Source organism: Geotrypetes seraphini, chromosome 2 (assembly GCF_902459505.1).
Source record: "Geotrypetes seraphini chromosome 2, aGeoSer1.1, whole genome shotgun sequence".
Classification (NCBI taxonomy): Eukaryota; Metazoa; Chordata; class Amphibia; order Gymnophiona; family Dermophiidae; genus Geotrypetes; species Geotrypetes seraphini.
The window spans coordinates 262,509,499-262,527,720 of NC_047085.1; the positions used below are offsets into that span (position 1 = coordinate 262,509,499).

The 18,222-nt window shown below is 41.5% G+C and overlaps 1 protein-coding gene across 7 annotated transcripts in view; it reads left to right on the forward strand.

The window, feature by feature from the left end:
- CACNA1I (calcium voltage-gated channel subunit alpha1 I) overlaps positions 1-18,222 on the forward strand; it is a 1,298,213-nt gene that overhangs the window by 1,183,936 nt on the left and 96,055 nt on the right. For all 7 annotated transcript variants that reach the window (XM_033929511.1, XM_033929508.1, XM_033929510.1 and 4 more), the window contains one exon: positions 8,355-8,425. In XM_033929511.1, the coding sequence (XP_033785402.1) occupies positions 8,355-8,425 (71 nt within the window). The remainder of the gene's footprint in view (positions 1-8,354; positions 8,426-18,222) is intronic.

An 18,222-nucleotide genomic window follows, 5' to 3' on the forward strand; every position in this document is an offset into this window, starting at 1 on the left:
TTCTTTGGAACTTCTTTGTAGATTCTTTGGTATGAAGATCAGAGAAAGCAGTCAAAGTCAGAGTGATGGTAAAACGGCTTCTGGAGATCCAAACCGTGAAGTCAGTACCAGACACAAAATCAGGCTTGGGCAGATTTTTGATGTATTTTATTGGGCTCAAGAAAGACTCAGATGATTGGAAGCCCATCCTGGATCAGAGGTTTGTCAATGCGGCACTATAGGTTCCCAGATTCTGGAGTTTATATACTTTATTCCTTTTCAAGCCAACATAAAGTGCAACAGATAATGAACAAATATTTCAGTAAACAGCACTCATTGCATACAAATATAATAATAAGTATATATTACCACCCCCTCCCTCCTCCCCTACCCCCCTTCCTAGATGTGTTCAACAGTCAGAGAGAAACTAAAGGGTAATACTAATGATCAAGTCAAACAAAATTTTGTTAATGTAAGTTTGTTGCATGTGTACGTTCAAATTTATAAACTTGGCATAAAGATTCCCACCAGAAATTGTAATTTAGCCTATCCCAATTCTGCCAATTTTTCGTGATAAGTTGCATTGCAACTCCTGTCATTGTAAGGAATAATTTATTCTTTTGTATATCGATTGGACTCTTGGATAATAAAAGATTTTCACAATAGTTAATTTGATTTTAGATGTCGTATAGTAATTTTAAGCAATTCAACATACATAGTAACATAGTAGATGACGGCAGATAAAGACCCGAATGGTCCATCCAGTCTGCCCAACCTGATTCAATTTAAATTTTTTTTTTTTTTTTTTTTTCTTCTTAGCTATTTCTGGGTGAGAATCCAAAGCTTTACCCGGTACTGTGCTTGGGTTCCAACTGCCGAAATCTCTGTTAAGACTTACTCCAGCCCATCTACACCCTCCCAGCCATTGAAGCCCTCCCCTGCCCATCCTCCTCCAAACGGCCATACACAGACGCAGACCGTACAAGTCTGCCCAGTAACTGGCCTAGTTCAATATTTAATATTATTTTCTGATTCTAAATCTTCTGTGTTCATCCCACGCTTCTTTGAACTCAGTCACAGTTTTACTCTCCACCACCTCTCTCGGGAGCGCATTCCAGGCATCCACCACCCTCTCCGTAAAGTAGAATTTCCTAACATTGCCCCTGAATCTACCACCCCTCAACCTCAAATTATGTCCTCTGGTTTTACCATTTTCCTTTCTCTGGAAAAGATTTTGTTCTACGTTAATACCCTTTAAGTATTTGAACGTCTGAATCATATCTCCCCTGTCTCTCCTTTCCTCTAGGGTATACATATTCAGGGCTTCCAGTCTCTCCTCATACGTCTTCTGGCGCAAGCCTCCTATCATTTTTGTCGCCCTCCTCTGGACCGCTTCAAGTCTTCTTACGTCTTTCGCCAGATACGGTCTCCAAAACTGAACACAATACTCCAAGTGGGGCCTCACCAATGACCTGTACAGGGGCATCAACACCTTCTTCCTTCTACTGACTACGCCTCTCTTTATACAGCCCAGAATCCTTCTGGCAGCAGCCACTGCCTTGTCACACTGTTTTTTCGCCTTTAGATCTTCGGACACTATCACCCCAAGGTCCCTCTCCCCGTCCGTGCATATCAGCTTCTCTCCTCCCAGCATATACGGTTCCTTCCTATTATTAATCCCCAAATGCATTACTCTGCATTTCTTTGCATTGAATTTTAGTTGCCAGGCATTAGACCATTCCTCTAACTTTTGCAGATCCTTTTTCATATTTTCCACTCCCTCTTCGGTGTCTATTCTGTTACAAATCTTGGTATCATCTGCAAAAAGGCACACTTTTCCTTCTAACCCTTCAGCAATGTCACTTACATACATATTGAACAGGATTGGCCCCAGCACCGAACCCTGAGGGACTCCACTAGTCACCTTTCCTTCCTTCGAGCGACTTCCATTAACCACCACCCTCTGGCGTCTGTCCGACAGCCAGTTTCTGACCCAGTTCACCACTGTGGGTTCTAACTTCAGCCCTTCAAGTTTGTTCAACAGCCTCCTATGAGGAACTGTATCAAAGGCTTTGCTGAAATCCAAGTAAATTACATCTAGCATATGTCCTCGATCCAGCTCTCTGGTCACCCAATCAAAAAATTCAATCAGGTTCGTTTGGCACAATTTACCTTTTGTAAAACCATGTTGCCTCGGATCCTGTAACCCATTAGATTCAAGGAAATACACTATCCTTTCTTTCAGCAACACTTCCATTATTTTTCCAACAACTGAAGTGAGGCTCACCGGCCTGTAGTTTCCTGCTTCATCCCTGTGACCACTTTTATGAATAGGGACCACATCCGCTCTCCTCCAATCCCCAGGAATCACTCCCGTCTCCAGAGATTTGTTGAACAAGTCTTTAATAGGACTCGCCAGAACCTCTCTGAGCTCCCTTAGTATCCTGGGATGGATCCCGTCTGGTCCCATCGCTTTGTCCACCTTCAGGTTTTTCAAGTTGCTCATAAACACCCTCCTCCGTGAACAGCGCAGAATCTACTCCATTTTCTCGTGTAACTTTGCCAGACAATCTCGGTCCTTCTCCAGGATTTTCTTCTGTGAACACAGAACAGAAGTATTTGTTTAGCACACTTTTCCCTTTCTTCTCCAAAATATGTAACTTTCTCCCTCCCTTTCCCTCCTATCCGCACGTTCATGTTAGTCAAACTATGTCTTTAATGTTCACTCACTACATTTTATATTTAAAATTTTTATAAATCTTATTGTAAACCGGCCAGATACTTTGTGATGGTCGGTATATTAAAAAGTTAATAAACTTGAAACTTGATAAACTTGCTTTCTCCTCATCACTCTCCACATATTTGTTCCCAGCATCTTTTAGCCTAGCAATTCCATTTTTTATCTTCCTCCTTTCACTAATATATCTGAAAAAATTTTTATCTCCCTTTTTTACATTTTTAGCCATTTGTTCTTCCGCCTGTGCCTTCGCCAAACGTATCTCTCTCTTGGCTTCTTTCAGTTTCACCCTGTAGTCCTTTCTGCTCTCCTCTTCTTGGGTTTTTTTATATTTCATGAACGCCAACTCTTTCGCCTTTATTTTCTCAGCCACTAGGTTGGAGAACCATATCGGCTTCCTTTTTCTCTTGTTTTTATTGATTTTCTTCACATAAAGGTCCGTAGCCATTTTTATCGCTCCTTTCAGCTTAGACCACTGTCTTTCCACTTCTCTTATGTCCTCCCATCCTAACAGCTCTTTCTTCAGGTACTTTCCCATTGCATTAAAGTCCGTACGTTTGAAATCTAGGACTTTAAGTATCGTGCGGCCGCTCTCCACTTTAGCCGTTATATCAAACCAAACCGTTTGATGATCGCTACTACCCAGGTGAGCACCCACTCGAACATTAGAGATACTCTCTCCATTTGTGAGGACCAGATCCAATATAGCTTTTTCCCTTGTGGGTTCCGTCACCATTTGTCTGAGCAGAGCCTCTTGAAAGGCATCCACAATCTCCCTACTTCTTTCCGATTCTGCAGACGGAACATTCCAGTCCGCATCCAGCAGGTTGAAATCTCCCAACAGCAGAACCTCCTCTTTCCTTCCAAACTTTTGGATATCCACAATCAGATCCTTATCAATTTGCTGCGATTGAGTCGGAGGTCTGTAGACTACACCCACGTAGATAGAAATTCCATCTTCTCTTTTCAGAGCAATCCATATCGCTTCTTCCTCTCCCCAGGTCCCTTGCATTTCGGTCGCTTGGATATTGATCTTTACATAGAGAGCTACTCCTCCACCTTTATGACCATCTCTGTCCTTCCTAAAAAGATTATATCCCGGTATGTTTGCATCCCATCCATGTGATTCACTGAACCATGTCTCTGTGATAGCAACAATATCAAGATCTGCCTCTAATATCAGGGCTTGCAGATCATGAACTTTGTTGCTTAGACTGCGAGCATTTGTGGTCATCGCTTTCCAGCTATTTTTCAGCGATAATCTCCTTTTTTGTATGGATTTTTGTGTCGTTTCACTTTCCGTTGCAATACTAAGAAATGAGTTGCTGATATTGCTTATGTTGCAGCCTTTACTACTATCACATCTTTTCTTTTGCTGGGGGTGGTCTCTATAATTGTCCTTCGTACATACACCACCCCCACCTTCTAGTTTAAATGCCTAGAAAAATATTGTCTAAATTTCTCTGCAAGGTTTCTTTTTCCTGCTGTAGTAATATATAGCCCATCAGTGCAATATAGCTTCTTGTCCTTCCATGTATTTCCCCATCCTCCTATGTACCTGAAGCCTTCTTGATGACACCAGGCTCTGAGCCATCTATTAAAGTCCTCTATGTTTTTCACTCTTTGCTCTCCTTTTCCATATGCAGGCAGTATTTCAGAAAAAGCTAAAGTCTTTACAAAAGGTTTCACGCCCTCACCAAGCTCCCGAAAAGCTTTCTGTGCTGCAAGTGTGGAGTTGTTGGCCAGGTCATTTGTTCCCAGATGGATAACAACATCAGTGTTAAAATACTTTCTCCATCCATCTAATCTAACCAATTTCTGTTTTATCCCACAGTTTTTACTTATGTTTCATTTTTTTAACAAACTGTAAACTGAGTCGAGCTCTTTAGGGCAGGGGTGTCCAATGTCGGTCCTCGAGGGCCGCAATCCAGTCGGGTTTTCAGGATTTTCCCAATGAATATGCATGAGATCTATTAGCATACAATGAAAGCAGTGCATGCAAATAGACCTCATGTATATTCATTGGGGAAATCCTGAAAATCCAACTGGACTGCGGCCCTCGAGGACCGATATTGGACACCCCTGCTTTAGGGAGTATATTCGGTATATAAAATGAAGATTAGATTAGATTCTGAATGGAGACCATGTGTTCAGTGCTAGTTTAGGTAGCACCAAGAGAGGTCCTAGCCTCACTGTATTTAACAGAGGCCTATTTACATTTTCCCATTTCCCGGAACACAGAAAGTTTCTCAGGTTCCATGTACTGGAGAGACATTTCCAGTTTTCGGTGCTCATTTCTGGTTTAGCAGTGGCACCTTGCACCTTTACAAAGGTGATGATGGTACCTACAGCACACCTATGCAAAGCGAGGATGCAGGTTCATCCATACTTGGATGACTGGCTGATCAGAGCCCTGTCCAAAAACAATGGTCACCAGGCAGTGGCATAAGTTGTCCAGCTCCTTCAGGACCTGGGTTGGATTATCAATTTTCAGAAGAGTTATGTAGACTGGTCCAATTCCTGGAGTCAACAACAAACAAAAGATCCAACTCGACTGCAGTGAAATATCGAAACGAAGAACAAAAAACAAAAACTGCAGTGATGATGTACAGGACGCTGAGACTTTATAGAACAATCATAAAACACATTAAACAGTTTGTTTCCAAAAGGACTGATAAGACCGGACCGGACCCGAAGAAACACTCCTTCCTCAGGGGTCCTGACACGTATCAGAACAAAATAACCTGATGGATAACAACTGAATAAAAAACTGGAAACAGCGGTGAATGGCTGTTGATCCTCTTGTGCGATGTGAAGCAAAACAGCAATCCCTGGAGTATCTGGGGGTCCTTTTCAGCATGGCAGAAGGCCATGTTTTCCTTCCAGAAGCACGCAAACTGAAGCTGTCACTAGATTTTGAAGATCCTGGCAAGGCCAGCTCCTACAGACTGGCATAACCTGAAGTTGCTGGAGTCCATGGTAGCAACTATATGCATGGTACCTTGGACAAAAGCTCACCTAAGTTCTCTTCAGAGTTCACTACTATCCTGCTGGTCTCTGCAAATGGATCCACTCCAGAGGCAGTTGTCCTGGACGGCGGAAGCATGTCAAAATCTGTACTAGTGGCAGAGACACTGTACTAGGGCTTACCTTTTTGAATTTCCTCTTGAGTGATATGGTGGATGCCAGTCTGTATGACTGGGGAGATCATGGCAAGGGCTGCCCAGTTCAGGGCCGCTAGTTATTCTCTCAAAGAAAATGATCCATCAACAGATTGGAACTGAGAGCCATCCAGCCAGCACTGCAGGCCTTTGAAATGTCTCTGGAAGGCAAAGTGGTCAGAGTTTTCTCGGACAATGCCACAGAGGTGGCATATGTCAACAGACAAGGAGGCACCAAGGGTGCTTAGTTATAATTGGAGGTGCAACTGTTGTTTTATTGGGCAGAAACCCAGATTGGCAGCACAATGTAGCAGGAGTAAACAATATACAAACTGACTTTCTCAGTCGCCAGACATTGGTTCCAGGGGAGTGTTCTCTGTCCCAGAGTGCTTTCAACAAAATTGTGAAGCACTGAGGAAGGCCATCAATTAACCTAATGGTGTCAGTGGGCAACAAGAAAGTCTCTCAGTACTCTAACTGGCAATTTGAGCTGAAAATCGCCAGTGTAGATGCCCTAGTCCAGCCTTGGCCAACAGAAGAGCTGTTGTACGTGTCTCCTCCATGGCCAATGGTCATTCAAAAATTGCGACCCATCATGGATTGATGATTCTAGTGGCGCCAGATTGGCTGCATCATCCATGGTACATGGATCTAGTGTGGCTACAATGGGACAGATGTCTCAGGATGCCCTTACTTCCAACACTTCTGCCACAAGGACTACTTGCCCTGGAGGATCTGAATGCTTTGGTCTTGTGGCATTGCTCTTGAGTATGCAGCTTTAGCACAGAAATGATATTCAGACTGTCGCAGCTTATGCTAAGTACTAAAAGACTTTTCAGCACTGGTGTACTAATCAGAAGGTGGAGCCATACACAGCTCCCATATCCATAATCCTATTGTTCTTTCAGAATGGTCTTGAAAAGGGCCTGGTGGGTAGCTTTCTCAAGGTACAGGTGGTGAATCTCTCATGCTTTAGAGCTTGATTTGAAAAAGGATCCTTAGCTTCCCATCCTGACATAACCAGATTCCTGAGAGGAGTGTTGCAATGGCATCCTCCTTTGAAACAACCATTCCCTACATGGAATCTTAATATTGTTTTATGGGCCTTCTGTAAGGCCCCTTATGAACCCTTACAGTATGCTTCACTGATAGATCTTACTGTCTAGACGGTTTCCTGGTGACTATCGCCTTGGTGAGAAGGCTTCAAAAGCTGCATGCTCTTATCATGCAAGAAGCCTTTCTTCAGATTTATGGAGGTAAGCATGCCCCTATGCACTGTGCCTTCTTTTCTACCAAAAGAGGTCTTGACTTTTCATGTAAATCAGGAAGTCTGGCTTATGGCATTCAAGGCATAAAGGAAAAGGACAAAGTCTTGGAATTACTGGACATGAGGAGAATTCTTCTCCATTATCTCGAAATGATGAAAGAATTTTCTCTCTCAGATCAATTTTATGTGTTAACCAACCTTAGCAGATAGGGAAAGCCTTTCTCAAAGGCGTCCATTTCCAGATGGATTTACATGGCTATTTTGTCTGCATACATTGGCAGTGGTACACAGCTGCTGATTTCTTTGAAAGTGCATTACACCAGAGGCAAGGCCTGTTCTTAGGAAGAATTCCAGGCAGTTCCACCTGAGGAGATTTGTAGAGCAGCTACATGGTCCACCTTCCATACTTTTACAAAGTTTTACAGAGTGGAGGTGGCTGTACAAATGGACACCACTTTTGGGTCCTCGGTGCTCGCAGCAGGCTCATCTGCCCTGCCCCAGATTAAGGAGACTGCTTTGGTATATCCCACTTGTCAAGACTACTGTATCCTTTGCACTAGAAGGGAAGATTAGGTTCTTACCTCGATAATCTTCTTTCTAGTAGAAGGGCACAGTAGTTTTGATGGCCCACCCTGTCAGATTTTAAGTTAGCCTGCTTTCTACTTCAGATATATATGGGTGTCTCCAGATGTTTGTGAACAACCAAGAGAACCAAGAGAAAATGAAGATGCTTTAATGTTTTTCTGTTAAACAAGTATGCTCTATAGTGAAACCTTTGACAGACTATAAAGCTGCATAAATATTAGTGCTGGTCACAGGTAGGTGGCTTGTTTGGTTCCACCTTGTTTATGCTATGTGTCCATTGGTCTAATTAATTGTTTTTGTTGTAGAGCAGAAAAGACTTGAATTGTTGGGGAGTTCCCCATGTTTTCCTTGTATCTCTTTCTTAGGGTTATCCATTGCTATGGTACAAACTGAGGAACTGAGGTACTGTCCAGTGACAAACGGTGGCGGAGTTGAAAAATATAGATGATGCCTTCTGCAATCCTTGTGGGTGAAGGGAAGAAACCCACTTGTCAACACTACCGTACCCTTCTGCTAGAAAGATAATCGAGGTAAGAACCTAATCTTCCCTTACTGTTTTTGCCTAACAAGTGTTCAAAGTGTTACTCACATTAAATGCCTCTTACATGTCCTTTTGTTTTGCCAGTACTGAAGCTGTTGAAAATGGCGACAGGGATGAGGGCCTTACTAGACACTGTAGTCCAGGCTCTTCCACAGGTAAGGAAATGCACAATCTGGGACCAATATTTAGAGGGTTTTTATGCTCCTAACTGAAAATTATGCTCCTAAGTTGGTCTTTTTGACAATTTACTAGGGCTGAATGCCTAATTTATTCTCACAATTTCACAAACCTGCTAAGTGTATGAGCATAACAAGTAGATGGCAACAGGGGCGGATGTAGGTCAGGGAAAACATGTAGAAGATGAGCACTGATATGCAACACTAAAACTGGGTCATAAATTGTGCTTACAAATCTATGCAAATGAATTGCAAGCCTAAATTTATAACAGGAGGTAATATTCAGCTCACAATGGTAAGCGGCTTGTAAGACTCTTCCAGCAATGGGCTGACCTAACCCCAGATCTTCAGTACTGAGGCATGCACAACTCCCGGTATTGACAGCTTCTTGCTGTCCTAAATTTTTGTGACCATTTAACCTGATAGTGAATAGCATCATTAACAGGTTAAGTGTTCTCTACTCTAGCCAGTTAGGGAATGGGCAATTAGTAAAGATATTCAGCAGCACTACCCAGTTAAGTACTGATGACCATCATCAGCCAGCCACCTCAGCGGGGTTTAACTTGCCTGGTTAAACCTTGTTGAATATGGACTCCATCTGCCCGATATTCAGCGTTATTCAGTTGGCTGAGAATGGCTCCTGGCTGGCTAAATAGCGCTAAGCCGGCTAGTTGCCGATATTCAGTCAGTAACTATCCCAGTCACCAATTTTGCTGGTCAGCACTAATATTCATTGGCTGACTGGCTAAGTTAAGCAGCCAGATATACCCACCTAAATAGCAGGTCTGTCTTTGGCCATTATGAAGATAGGCTTGGTTGGCTATGTCAACAAGTGGTTTAAGTGTCATTTAGCATGCAAACATCCTTCCCACCAAATTTCAAGTAAATACATAAAAGTATTATTACATATATTTGGCTCTCAGATATGTCATACTGCTGGGGAGGAGCCAGCTGTCTTGGTACATGTAGGTACCAATTACATAGGAAAATGTGGGAGGGAGGTTCTGGAAGCCAAATTTAGGCTCTTAGGTAGAAAACTGAAAACCAGATTCTCCAGGGTAACATTTTTAGAAATGCTACCAATTCCATATGTAGAGCCCAAGAGGTGGTTGAGATGATGGTGCAGGAATGAGGGATTCAGATTTGTTAGGAACTGGGCAATCTTCTGGTAAAGGGGGAATTTGTTCCGAAAGGATGGACTCCACCTTAACCAGGTTGGAAACAGGCTGCAGGAAAGAGAGCAGCTTTTAAACTGAGATGCAGAGGAAAGCCAACAGTCACCCAGGAGCGGATGGTTCGGTGTGAGGTACCCTTGAAAGATACTATTTAAACTGGATATTTAGGGAGTCCCAATAGAGAGGTTTCAATAATGGTAAAAGAACGGCAGGAGTGTTTAAGACGAAGGCAGAGTAAAAGACTCATATTTTCCCTGTCTTCTCAGCAGCATGTAGTTACAAAGAAAAAACACAGTTTGAAGTGTCTGTATACAAATGCTAGAAGCCAAAAAATAAAATAGGAGAGTTATATAGGTAGATAAAACAGGTATCGCAGAGATCTGGTTGAAGGAGGACAATCAATGAGACACTGTATTACTTGGGTATAAATTATATTGTAAGGATAGAGTAGATCAAATTGGAGGGGGGTTGTGTTATATTGTTATATATTAAAGAGAGAATTGAATTAAATAGAATAAACATTCTGCATGACATAGTTAGCAATGTGGAATCCTTAGGGATAGAAATTCCATGTGTGAAGGGAAGGAATATGAAGGTAGGGTTATACTACTGTCCCCTGGGACAAAATGAGCAAACAGATGAAGAAATGTTTTCAGAGATTAGGAAAGCTGGTGAATTGGGCAACCGTATAATAATGGGTGATTTCAATTACCCCCAACATTGACTGGTTAAATGTTACATCAGGGAATGCTAGAGAGGTAAAATTCCTAGACATCATAAATGACTACTTCTTGGAGCAACTGGTCTAGGAGCAAGAGGGGGGACCTATTTTAGATTTGGTCCTTAGTAGAATGCAAGGCTTAGTACAGGAGTTAATTGCGTTGGGTCCACTGGGAAACAGTGATCATAACGCCATTAAATTTGAGCTGCTACCTGGAGTGACATTGCAAAAGAATTGATAGGCTTAAAAATGATAAATCCCCAGCACTGGATGGCATCCATCTAAGGGTAATCAAGGAACTGAAAGGGGTTATAGCTGAACTGCTTCAATTAATAGCCAATCTGTTGATCAGATCAGGAAGGAGTCCGGAAGATGGGAAAGTGGCGATTGTTATGCCGATTTTCAAGAAAGGTTCAAGGGGAGATCCGGGAAACTACAGAGAGAACGAGAGGGCACTCTCTAACGTTAAAAGGGGATAGATTCCGTACAAACGTAAGGAAGTTCTTCTTCACCCAAGTAGACAAACATGATTTAATGAAATAGAGCAAGCATTGGTTGAGCCGAGGGAGATCTTGCCTCACCAATTTGCTTGATTTGTTTGAAGGTGTGAATAAACGTGGATAAAGGTGAGCCAGTTGATGTAGTATATCTAGATTTTCAAAAAAGCTTTTGACAAAGTTCCTCATGAGAGGCTCCTGAGAAAATTAAAGAGTCATGGGATAGGAGGCAAAGTTCATTTGTGGATTAGAAATTTGTTATCAGATAGAAAGCAGAAGGTAGTTTTGAATGGTCATTTTTCTTAATGGAGGAGAGTAAACAGTAGAGTGCCGCAGGAATCTGTACTAGGAACAGTGCTATTTAACTTATTTATAAATGATCTGGAAATTGGAACGATGAGTGAGGTGATTAAATTTGCAGTTGACACTAAACTGTCCAAAGTTTTGATTTTAATAAATTTTTATTAAAACATCCAGTAACACAACACAAAACTAAACGAGCCATTCATGCTTGTTCTTCACGGTGGCCCCACTGCAGTATACAAAGTCACATATACAACAGACAGTCAACCCCCCACTCCCCCTACCCACTCACCCACATTACATATTCAACAGATAACTACGAGCTCTTGGAGGCATATTATCCCACACAGGTGCCCAAATCTGAACAAACCACCGCCATGCAGCTCTGTTCAAAGTTTTAAAATGCATGCAGATTGTGAAAAATTGCAGGCAGTCCTTAGGAAATTGGAAGACTGGGCATCCAAATGGCAGATGAAATTTAATGTGGATAAATGTAAAGTGATATAGATTGAGAAGAATAACCTGAATCACAGTTAACAGATATGAAGGTCCACCTTGGGGGTTAGTGCCCAAGAAAAAGATCTGGGTGTCACAGTAGGCAATATGATGAAACCTTCCACCCAATGTGCAGTGGTGGCCAAAAAAGCAAACAAAATGCTAGGAATTATTAAAAAAAGGGATGGTTATCAAGACTAAGAATGCTATAATGCCTCTGTATCGCTCCATTGTGCAACTTCACCTGGAATACTGCGTTCAATTCTGGTCTCCTTATCTCAAGAAAGATATAGCAGCACTAGAAAAGGTTCAAAAAAGAGCAACCAAGATGATAAAGGGGATGGAGCTCCTCTCACATGAGGAAAGACTAAAACGGTTAGGGCTCTTCAGCTTGGAAAAGAGACAGCTGAGGGGAGATTTTATTGAAGTCTACAAAATCCTGAGTGGAGTAGAACATGTACAAATGGATCGATTTTTCACTCTGTCAAAAATGATAAAGCCTAGGGGACACTCAATGAAGTTGCAGAGAAAAAACTTTTAAAGCCAATATTAGGAAATCTTTTTCACTCAGAGAATAGTTAAGCTTTGGAATGCATTACCACAGATTGTGGTAAGTGCAGACAGCATAGCTGGTTTTAAGTAAGGTTTGATCAATTTCCTGGAGGAAAAGTTCATAGTCTGTTATTGAGAAAGACCTGGGGGGAAAGCCACTGCTTGTCCTGGATCAGTAGCATGGAATGTTGCTACTCTTTTGATTTTTGTCAAATACTAGTAACCTGGATTGGCCACCATGAAGTTGGGCTACTAGGCTTGATGGACTATTGGTTTGGCCCAGTAAGGTTATTCTTATGTTCGTATGTTTTTATGTTACTCAATCAGGCAAGACAAGGCAGACCTGCTTCCAAGTCCACCATCTTTAGATTAGTTGTGGCAAACAGCCACCTATCTTGTTGAAGGTGCATTCGACAAGAGGAGTGGCCTCCTCTTGGGCGGAAGAGCAGTTCCCCCATGAGGAGATTTGTAGGTTGGCCATTTGGTCCTTCCTTCATACTTTCACCAAATTCTACAAGGTTGACATAGCAACACAGGAGGATGCCATTTTTGGGTCCTCAGTATTGCGTGCAGGCTCATCTCTCTTACCCTAGACTTTGGGAACTGGGACTTAGGTACATCCCTAAGATTCAGCATAACATTTCTATTGAACTGAAAAAAGAGATTAGATTCTTACCTTGATAATATATTTTCCAGTAGATAGGGATGGTATGCTGAACCCCACGCCCAGGTACATTAGGTAGATTGTGAGCCTGCCAGAACAAATAAGGAAAATGCTTGAGTACCTGATTGTAAACCGCTTAGATAACTTTAATAGGCGGTATATAAATACCTAAAAATAGAAATAATAAATTAATGGTCAGCTCCATAGCTAGGATTTTTCTGTCAAGTCAGACTATTGACATGATGATGAGTCTGTGTATATGATTACAAAAGAGGAATGGTTGAGCTCCATAAATGGTCAAGCTGTTTATGTTTCTTATTTAACTTGTATTTTTCTTATATTCATTGTTCCTCTCAGAGGCTTGTTAATGTTTCAATTACATTACTGTTCATTCAGTGATTGTTTTAAATTCCTATGAGCAGATCAAACACCTGGTTTTGGAGAGTCCCCCGTACCCCTCCTTCTTCTGGCTTCTGTTCAGGTGTCGCTGGCTTTGGTATAAACTGAAGGTGGCAGTAGAGACCAAGGAGGAGGAGGAACTGAAAAGCTGTGATTGACATCTTCTGCAGTATGCTCACGAGCATAGCTAAATAACTCTACAGTTCAGCATATCATCTCTATCTATTGGAAAAGATATTATCAAGGTAAAAACCTAATCTCTTTATAAATTAAGACAAAGAAACATGCAAATTTGTAATTTTTTATTCTATATTGTGATCTGTATATTATGTACAATGTAAATTAATTGTTTTGTTTAATATTATCCATTCTTTATGAACATTTGTAGGAGTGATGCCGTGCTGCTAAAAATTAGTCCCAACTAAATCTTCCTTAGCTAACAGTTGGTCACCCTATATATGAGTACATGTGACCATCACTTAGGCCCGGATTCTTTAAATGGCATCATTTTTTTAGGCTGCAGTAGGTGCCCAAGCTCAGTGACAAACGCCATTTAAACATTTTAAACTGAGTTTCAAGTCGGCTTCTGGTGCCTAAAAAAATTGGCACCAGAACCACGTCTCCTTAGGCACTTTATGGCACCTAATGCCACTGTAGACATGGCTAACGCTGGAAGTCTTTAGTCACCACTCAATTATATCTTGTTTGAGCTAATCAAACCTCTGTTGTGCTCGTGAGCAGGGTTAACTCACTCTACCACCAAGTTCTTCAGTATGCCACACTGAGGGGTCCTTTTATCAAGGCGCGGTAGGGGGGTTTAATTTTGCGGAATACCGTGGGTTAAACCGCCTGATGCGCTAGTCGCTAACGCCTCCATTGACCAGGCGTTAGTTTTTATGCTTGCCGCGAGGGTTAGCGTGTGATGAAATGTCCGACGCACTAACCCCGCTAGCGCGGCTTGATAAAAGGACCCCTGAATCTATTAATTTGATGATTTCTTAGTGTGGTAGCCATCCTCATAGGAACTTATAGACGATGATATTTCATTTTAAATATGTTATTAAATAATTTTATATATAAATAATTTTTCCATTAAATATGTCAATTCATAGAAAAGTGCCAGTGCTTATTCATAAATTCATAAATTTGTTGAACTTCAATTCATTAATGATATACTAAATCAAAAGGCTGAAGTGCTACTTAGCTTGTAGCACTTGGTGGTAGAGTGAGTTAACCCTGCTCACGAGCACAACGGAGGTTTGATTAGTAATGAGTGAATAGCTCAAACAGGATATAATTGGTGGTGACTAAAGTATCAATAAGTTGAATGTTAATTGAATTTGTGTACATCCAGAGTGTTGTGAATAACGCTGGAAGTGGCATTAGACACCGAGCAGCACCTAAGGCAGCGCAATTCGTGTCAATGGTAGGCGCCGGAAATATAGGCATGAAAAAACCTGGCCTATATTTCTAGTGCCTACTTTTGCTGGAGGCGCAATTCTCTAACCTCCACCATTGCGTGACTGACATGTGATCAGCGGCCGATATTAAGGCAGTCGCTGAGAACAGTGCCGGTTAGAGAATCCGGGCCTTAATGTTTATAGAAGTATTTCCTAATCCCCTAAAAAACAAATACAAACCAAACCCAGACTTTCAGAAATGCTTCCCAAAGGCCTTTTCTGCTGTCCTGTGCATTTTTCCCAGTGTTCTGTATCCAGTTTTCTAAGTGTAGACCTTCTAAATTATCTCTAGTAGACTTCTTTAGAGCTTACTTTCTACCTCCTTTTTTTGCAGTTGTAGAATAAAAGCACGTTCTGAGCACTGTTCTACATAAGAACATAAGTCGTGCCTCTGCTGGGTCAGACCAGAGGTCCATCATGCCCAGCAGTCCGCTCACACGGCGGCCCATCAGGTCCAGGACCTGTATAGTAGCCCTCTATCTATACCCTTCTATCCCCTTTTCCTTCAGAAAATTTTCCAATTCCTTCTTGAACTCCCAATACCGTACTCTGCCCTATCACGCCCTCTGGAAGCGCATTCCAAGTGTCCACCACCCTTTGGGTGAAGAAGAACTTCCTAGCATTGGTTCTGAATCTGTCCCCTTTTAATTTTTCCAAATGCTCTCTCGTTCTTGTAGTTGTTGAAAGTTTGAAGAATCTGTCCCTCTCCACTTTCTCTATGCCTTTTGTGATCTTGTAAGCCTCTCTCCACCCCTCAATGTTGACAATGCAATTCTGAATTAGGTTCGTTTAAACATGTTATTTTCTTGCACTAAATTTTTTTCATTTTGGAATGTTGTTTGACAAAATATTAGTTACACAGTATTGTTAATTCCTGTGTCCACTACATTTGCCATTTCTAATAAATTTCTAATACATTTTATTCTCCTCACCACAGCAAAACAAAGTTTTAATAAAACCTTATCAGCAGCAAATGCCTTCAAATTCTGCCCACAGTCTGTCTTTTTATTCCTTTCTTCTTTCCCATTCTCTTATTTTGTTTAAATCTCATATATTTCCTTTTTTTTCTCTCGGTGTTTCCTTCTCTGTCAGTCAGACTCCATCTCCCACATTTGGGATGTGAGCTCTGTGATCACTGTTGACATACCCAACCATCCACAGAGCTTGAAAAGAAATGTCACCTCAGGCTAGACTAATTGCAGTATTTCCTGTGGCTCAGAATGCTGCTGCTCTGAGTGAGATTGGCACACACAAGCACTTGGGTAACAAGCTGTGAGTTAGCGCAAGAGAGGATTTCTTGATGGATAAGCAGCCTGCACTCACAACTGACTCTTGTTTCCCTCAACCTCAAGAGATGAGCATTAATGAAGGAGCAGTGACACAGTATGACAATGTTCAAGTAAGATTATAGCATTGCTCTTTTCAAAAAAACATAGTTAACATCTAGTTTTTAATCATTTGAAACTGTTTATTGGGAGAGCTCAGTTGTGGATTACACCCTTCAACAACTTTAACCGCCTATCTTTGGTTTCACCATTTCCTACTAAGAAGGACACATGTACACTTTAGTTTATGTAATTCTATTGACAAGGGGCCTCGTATACTATCTTTGTCCTCTGGGGGTTACTTTTTAAAATTATTTATGTAAGTATTGCATACGTAAACCCCCTGTTCTGGGTACTTATTACACAGAGGGATTACTAGGTTCCAGGTCCTAATGACTATGACCTACCTTGTAGAACTATATATAAAATCTCAAACTTCAAAGCCTGAATTGTAGGGTTTTTGTCACAAAGGTGATCTGTACTTGCATTTTGTATTCTTTACTGAACAAAAAAAAATCCCAGTCTCTTAAAATCTTAAAAAATACAGCTAATTTGGAATTTGTATAAGGCAGTAGAATATGGGTTTCCTCATCGCTCTTCTTAGGGTTACCAGACGTCCAGATTTACTCGGACAGCTTTTCAAAACCTGGCACTTTGGGGTTTGAAAAGCAGATCACATCTGGAGGAGTATGGGCTTATGCCCTTCCTTCCAACAGGCAGGCTGGGGGAGGGGGGGCTAAGGGTGAGGCTGGGGCATGGCATGGGTGTAACGGGGTAGGGATGGTAGAACTGGGCAGGTAAAATCTGGTAACCCTAGCTCTTCTGCTAGTTACCTGGGGAAAAGTTTTCATGCCACCTATCAGAGAAAGTATTCTTTCCACTATTTAAGGCTGTTCCCCTGCATTCTTTTCTTGTAAGTGCTAGAACTTTTCCTTAAATTTTCCCAAACCTTTTTTTACAAAGCTCTTTACCTGGTTTCTTAGGTATGGATTCCTTCTCTCTTCTTTCCCCTTACCAAGGATAGGTTTCTTTTTAACTTTCCATATCCCTCTCTTCTGGACATCATCCTTGGGGCCTTTAGCTCTGGGTTCTATATCCCTACCTGCAAGGATTGTCCACTCTTTATACTTCAAAACTTGTACACAGAAACAAAATGGATACTGGGTTCTATGCGTACCCTTCTTACTTCAACATTCCCTTCTACCACCCTATTTCCCTCCCCTCCCCTTCCCTTCCCTCCCCCTTCCCTTCCCTTCCCTCCCCTCCCCTTCACACTGGGATTTCACATCTGATATGACCCTCTCCAGGGTCCTGGACTTCTCTCTCTGAGAATCCAATCTTTGTTATGACCCCTCTTTTGGGTCCTGGGCCTTTCCCTGCACTGGGTACCCTATTGTTCAAAGCCCCTTTAATGAGTCAATTGAATTCCCAAGATGATCATTCTTCATCTCCCTTAGCAGCCTTCCTACTACCCCTGTTAGCCATACTCAGGCTCATGCCTGATATACTAACTTTCACATGACTCCTAGTCAGTCCCTACTAAAAAGTTGGCAGTTTAAGGATGCCTTTAACTGACCCATTTAAAAATCATATGACCTCATTCTGGAATTTATCTGGACAAGGAACACTGTTAAGCAGAAATTAAGTGGGTAACGTTTCCTAACCTTTTGTCTCCTTACCCATCCTTTTTCATTTATTTTGAAATTGTATTTAATCCTATTTTCTTTAACCCCCTCCTTTTCAATTGCATTTTTATGTCATAATTGTTTTTAATGTCCTGTTTGTTGGATTTTTTATTTTTCCTATTTTTAATCTTTGTAAATCGCATTGGATTTGGATATTGCGATTATATCAAATATCTTAAATAAACTTGAAACTTGAACTCTTGTTACCCTTTTGCAGAGTTTTCTCTGGAGCTTATTCACACAAACTCCTAATTTTTCTCATTCATGCTTTGCCTCTTTCTGTGTCTGCAAGAACATTTCCACCTTACCTTCTATCCCATACCTACTATATACCCACTATCCCAAACTAGCTCCCTATCATTGAGCTTCTGCTGGCTTTCTAGTAGGCATCTTTTTAATTAACCCCTTTGAAGCTGAACTTGCTCTTGCCAGCCACTCCTACAGTGTTAGGTGCAGGTATACTAGGCCAGGGTTTTCCTGGCCCATTTTACCGGCGCCTA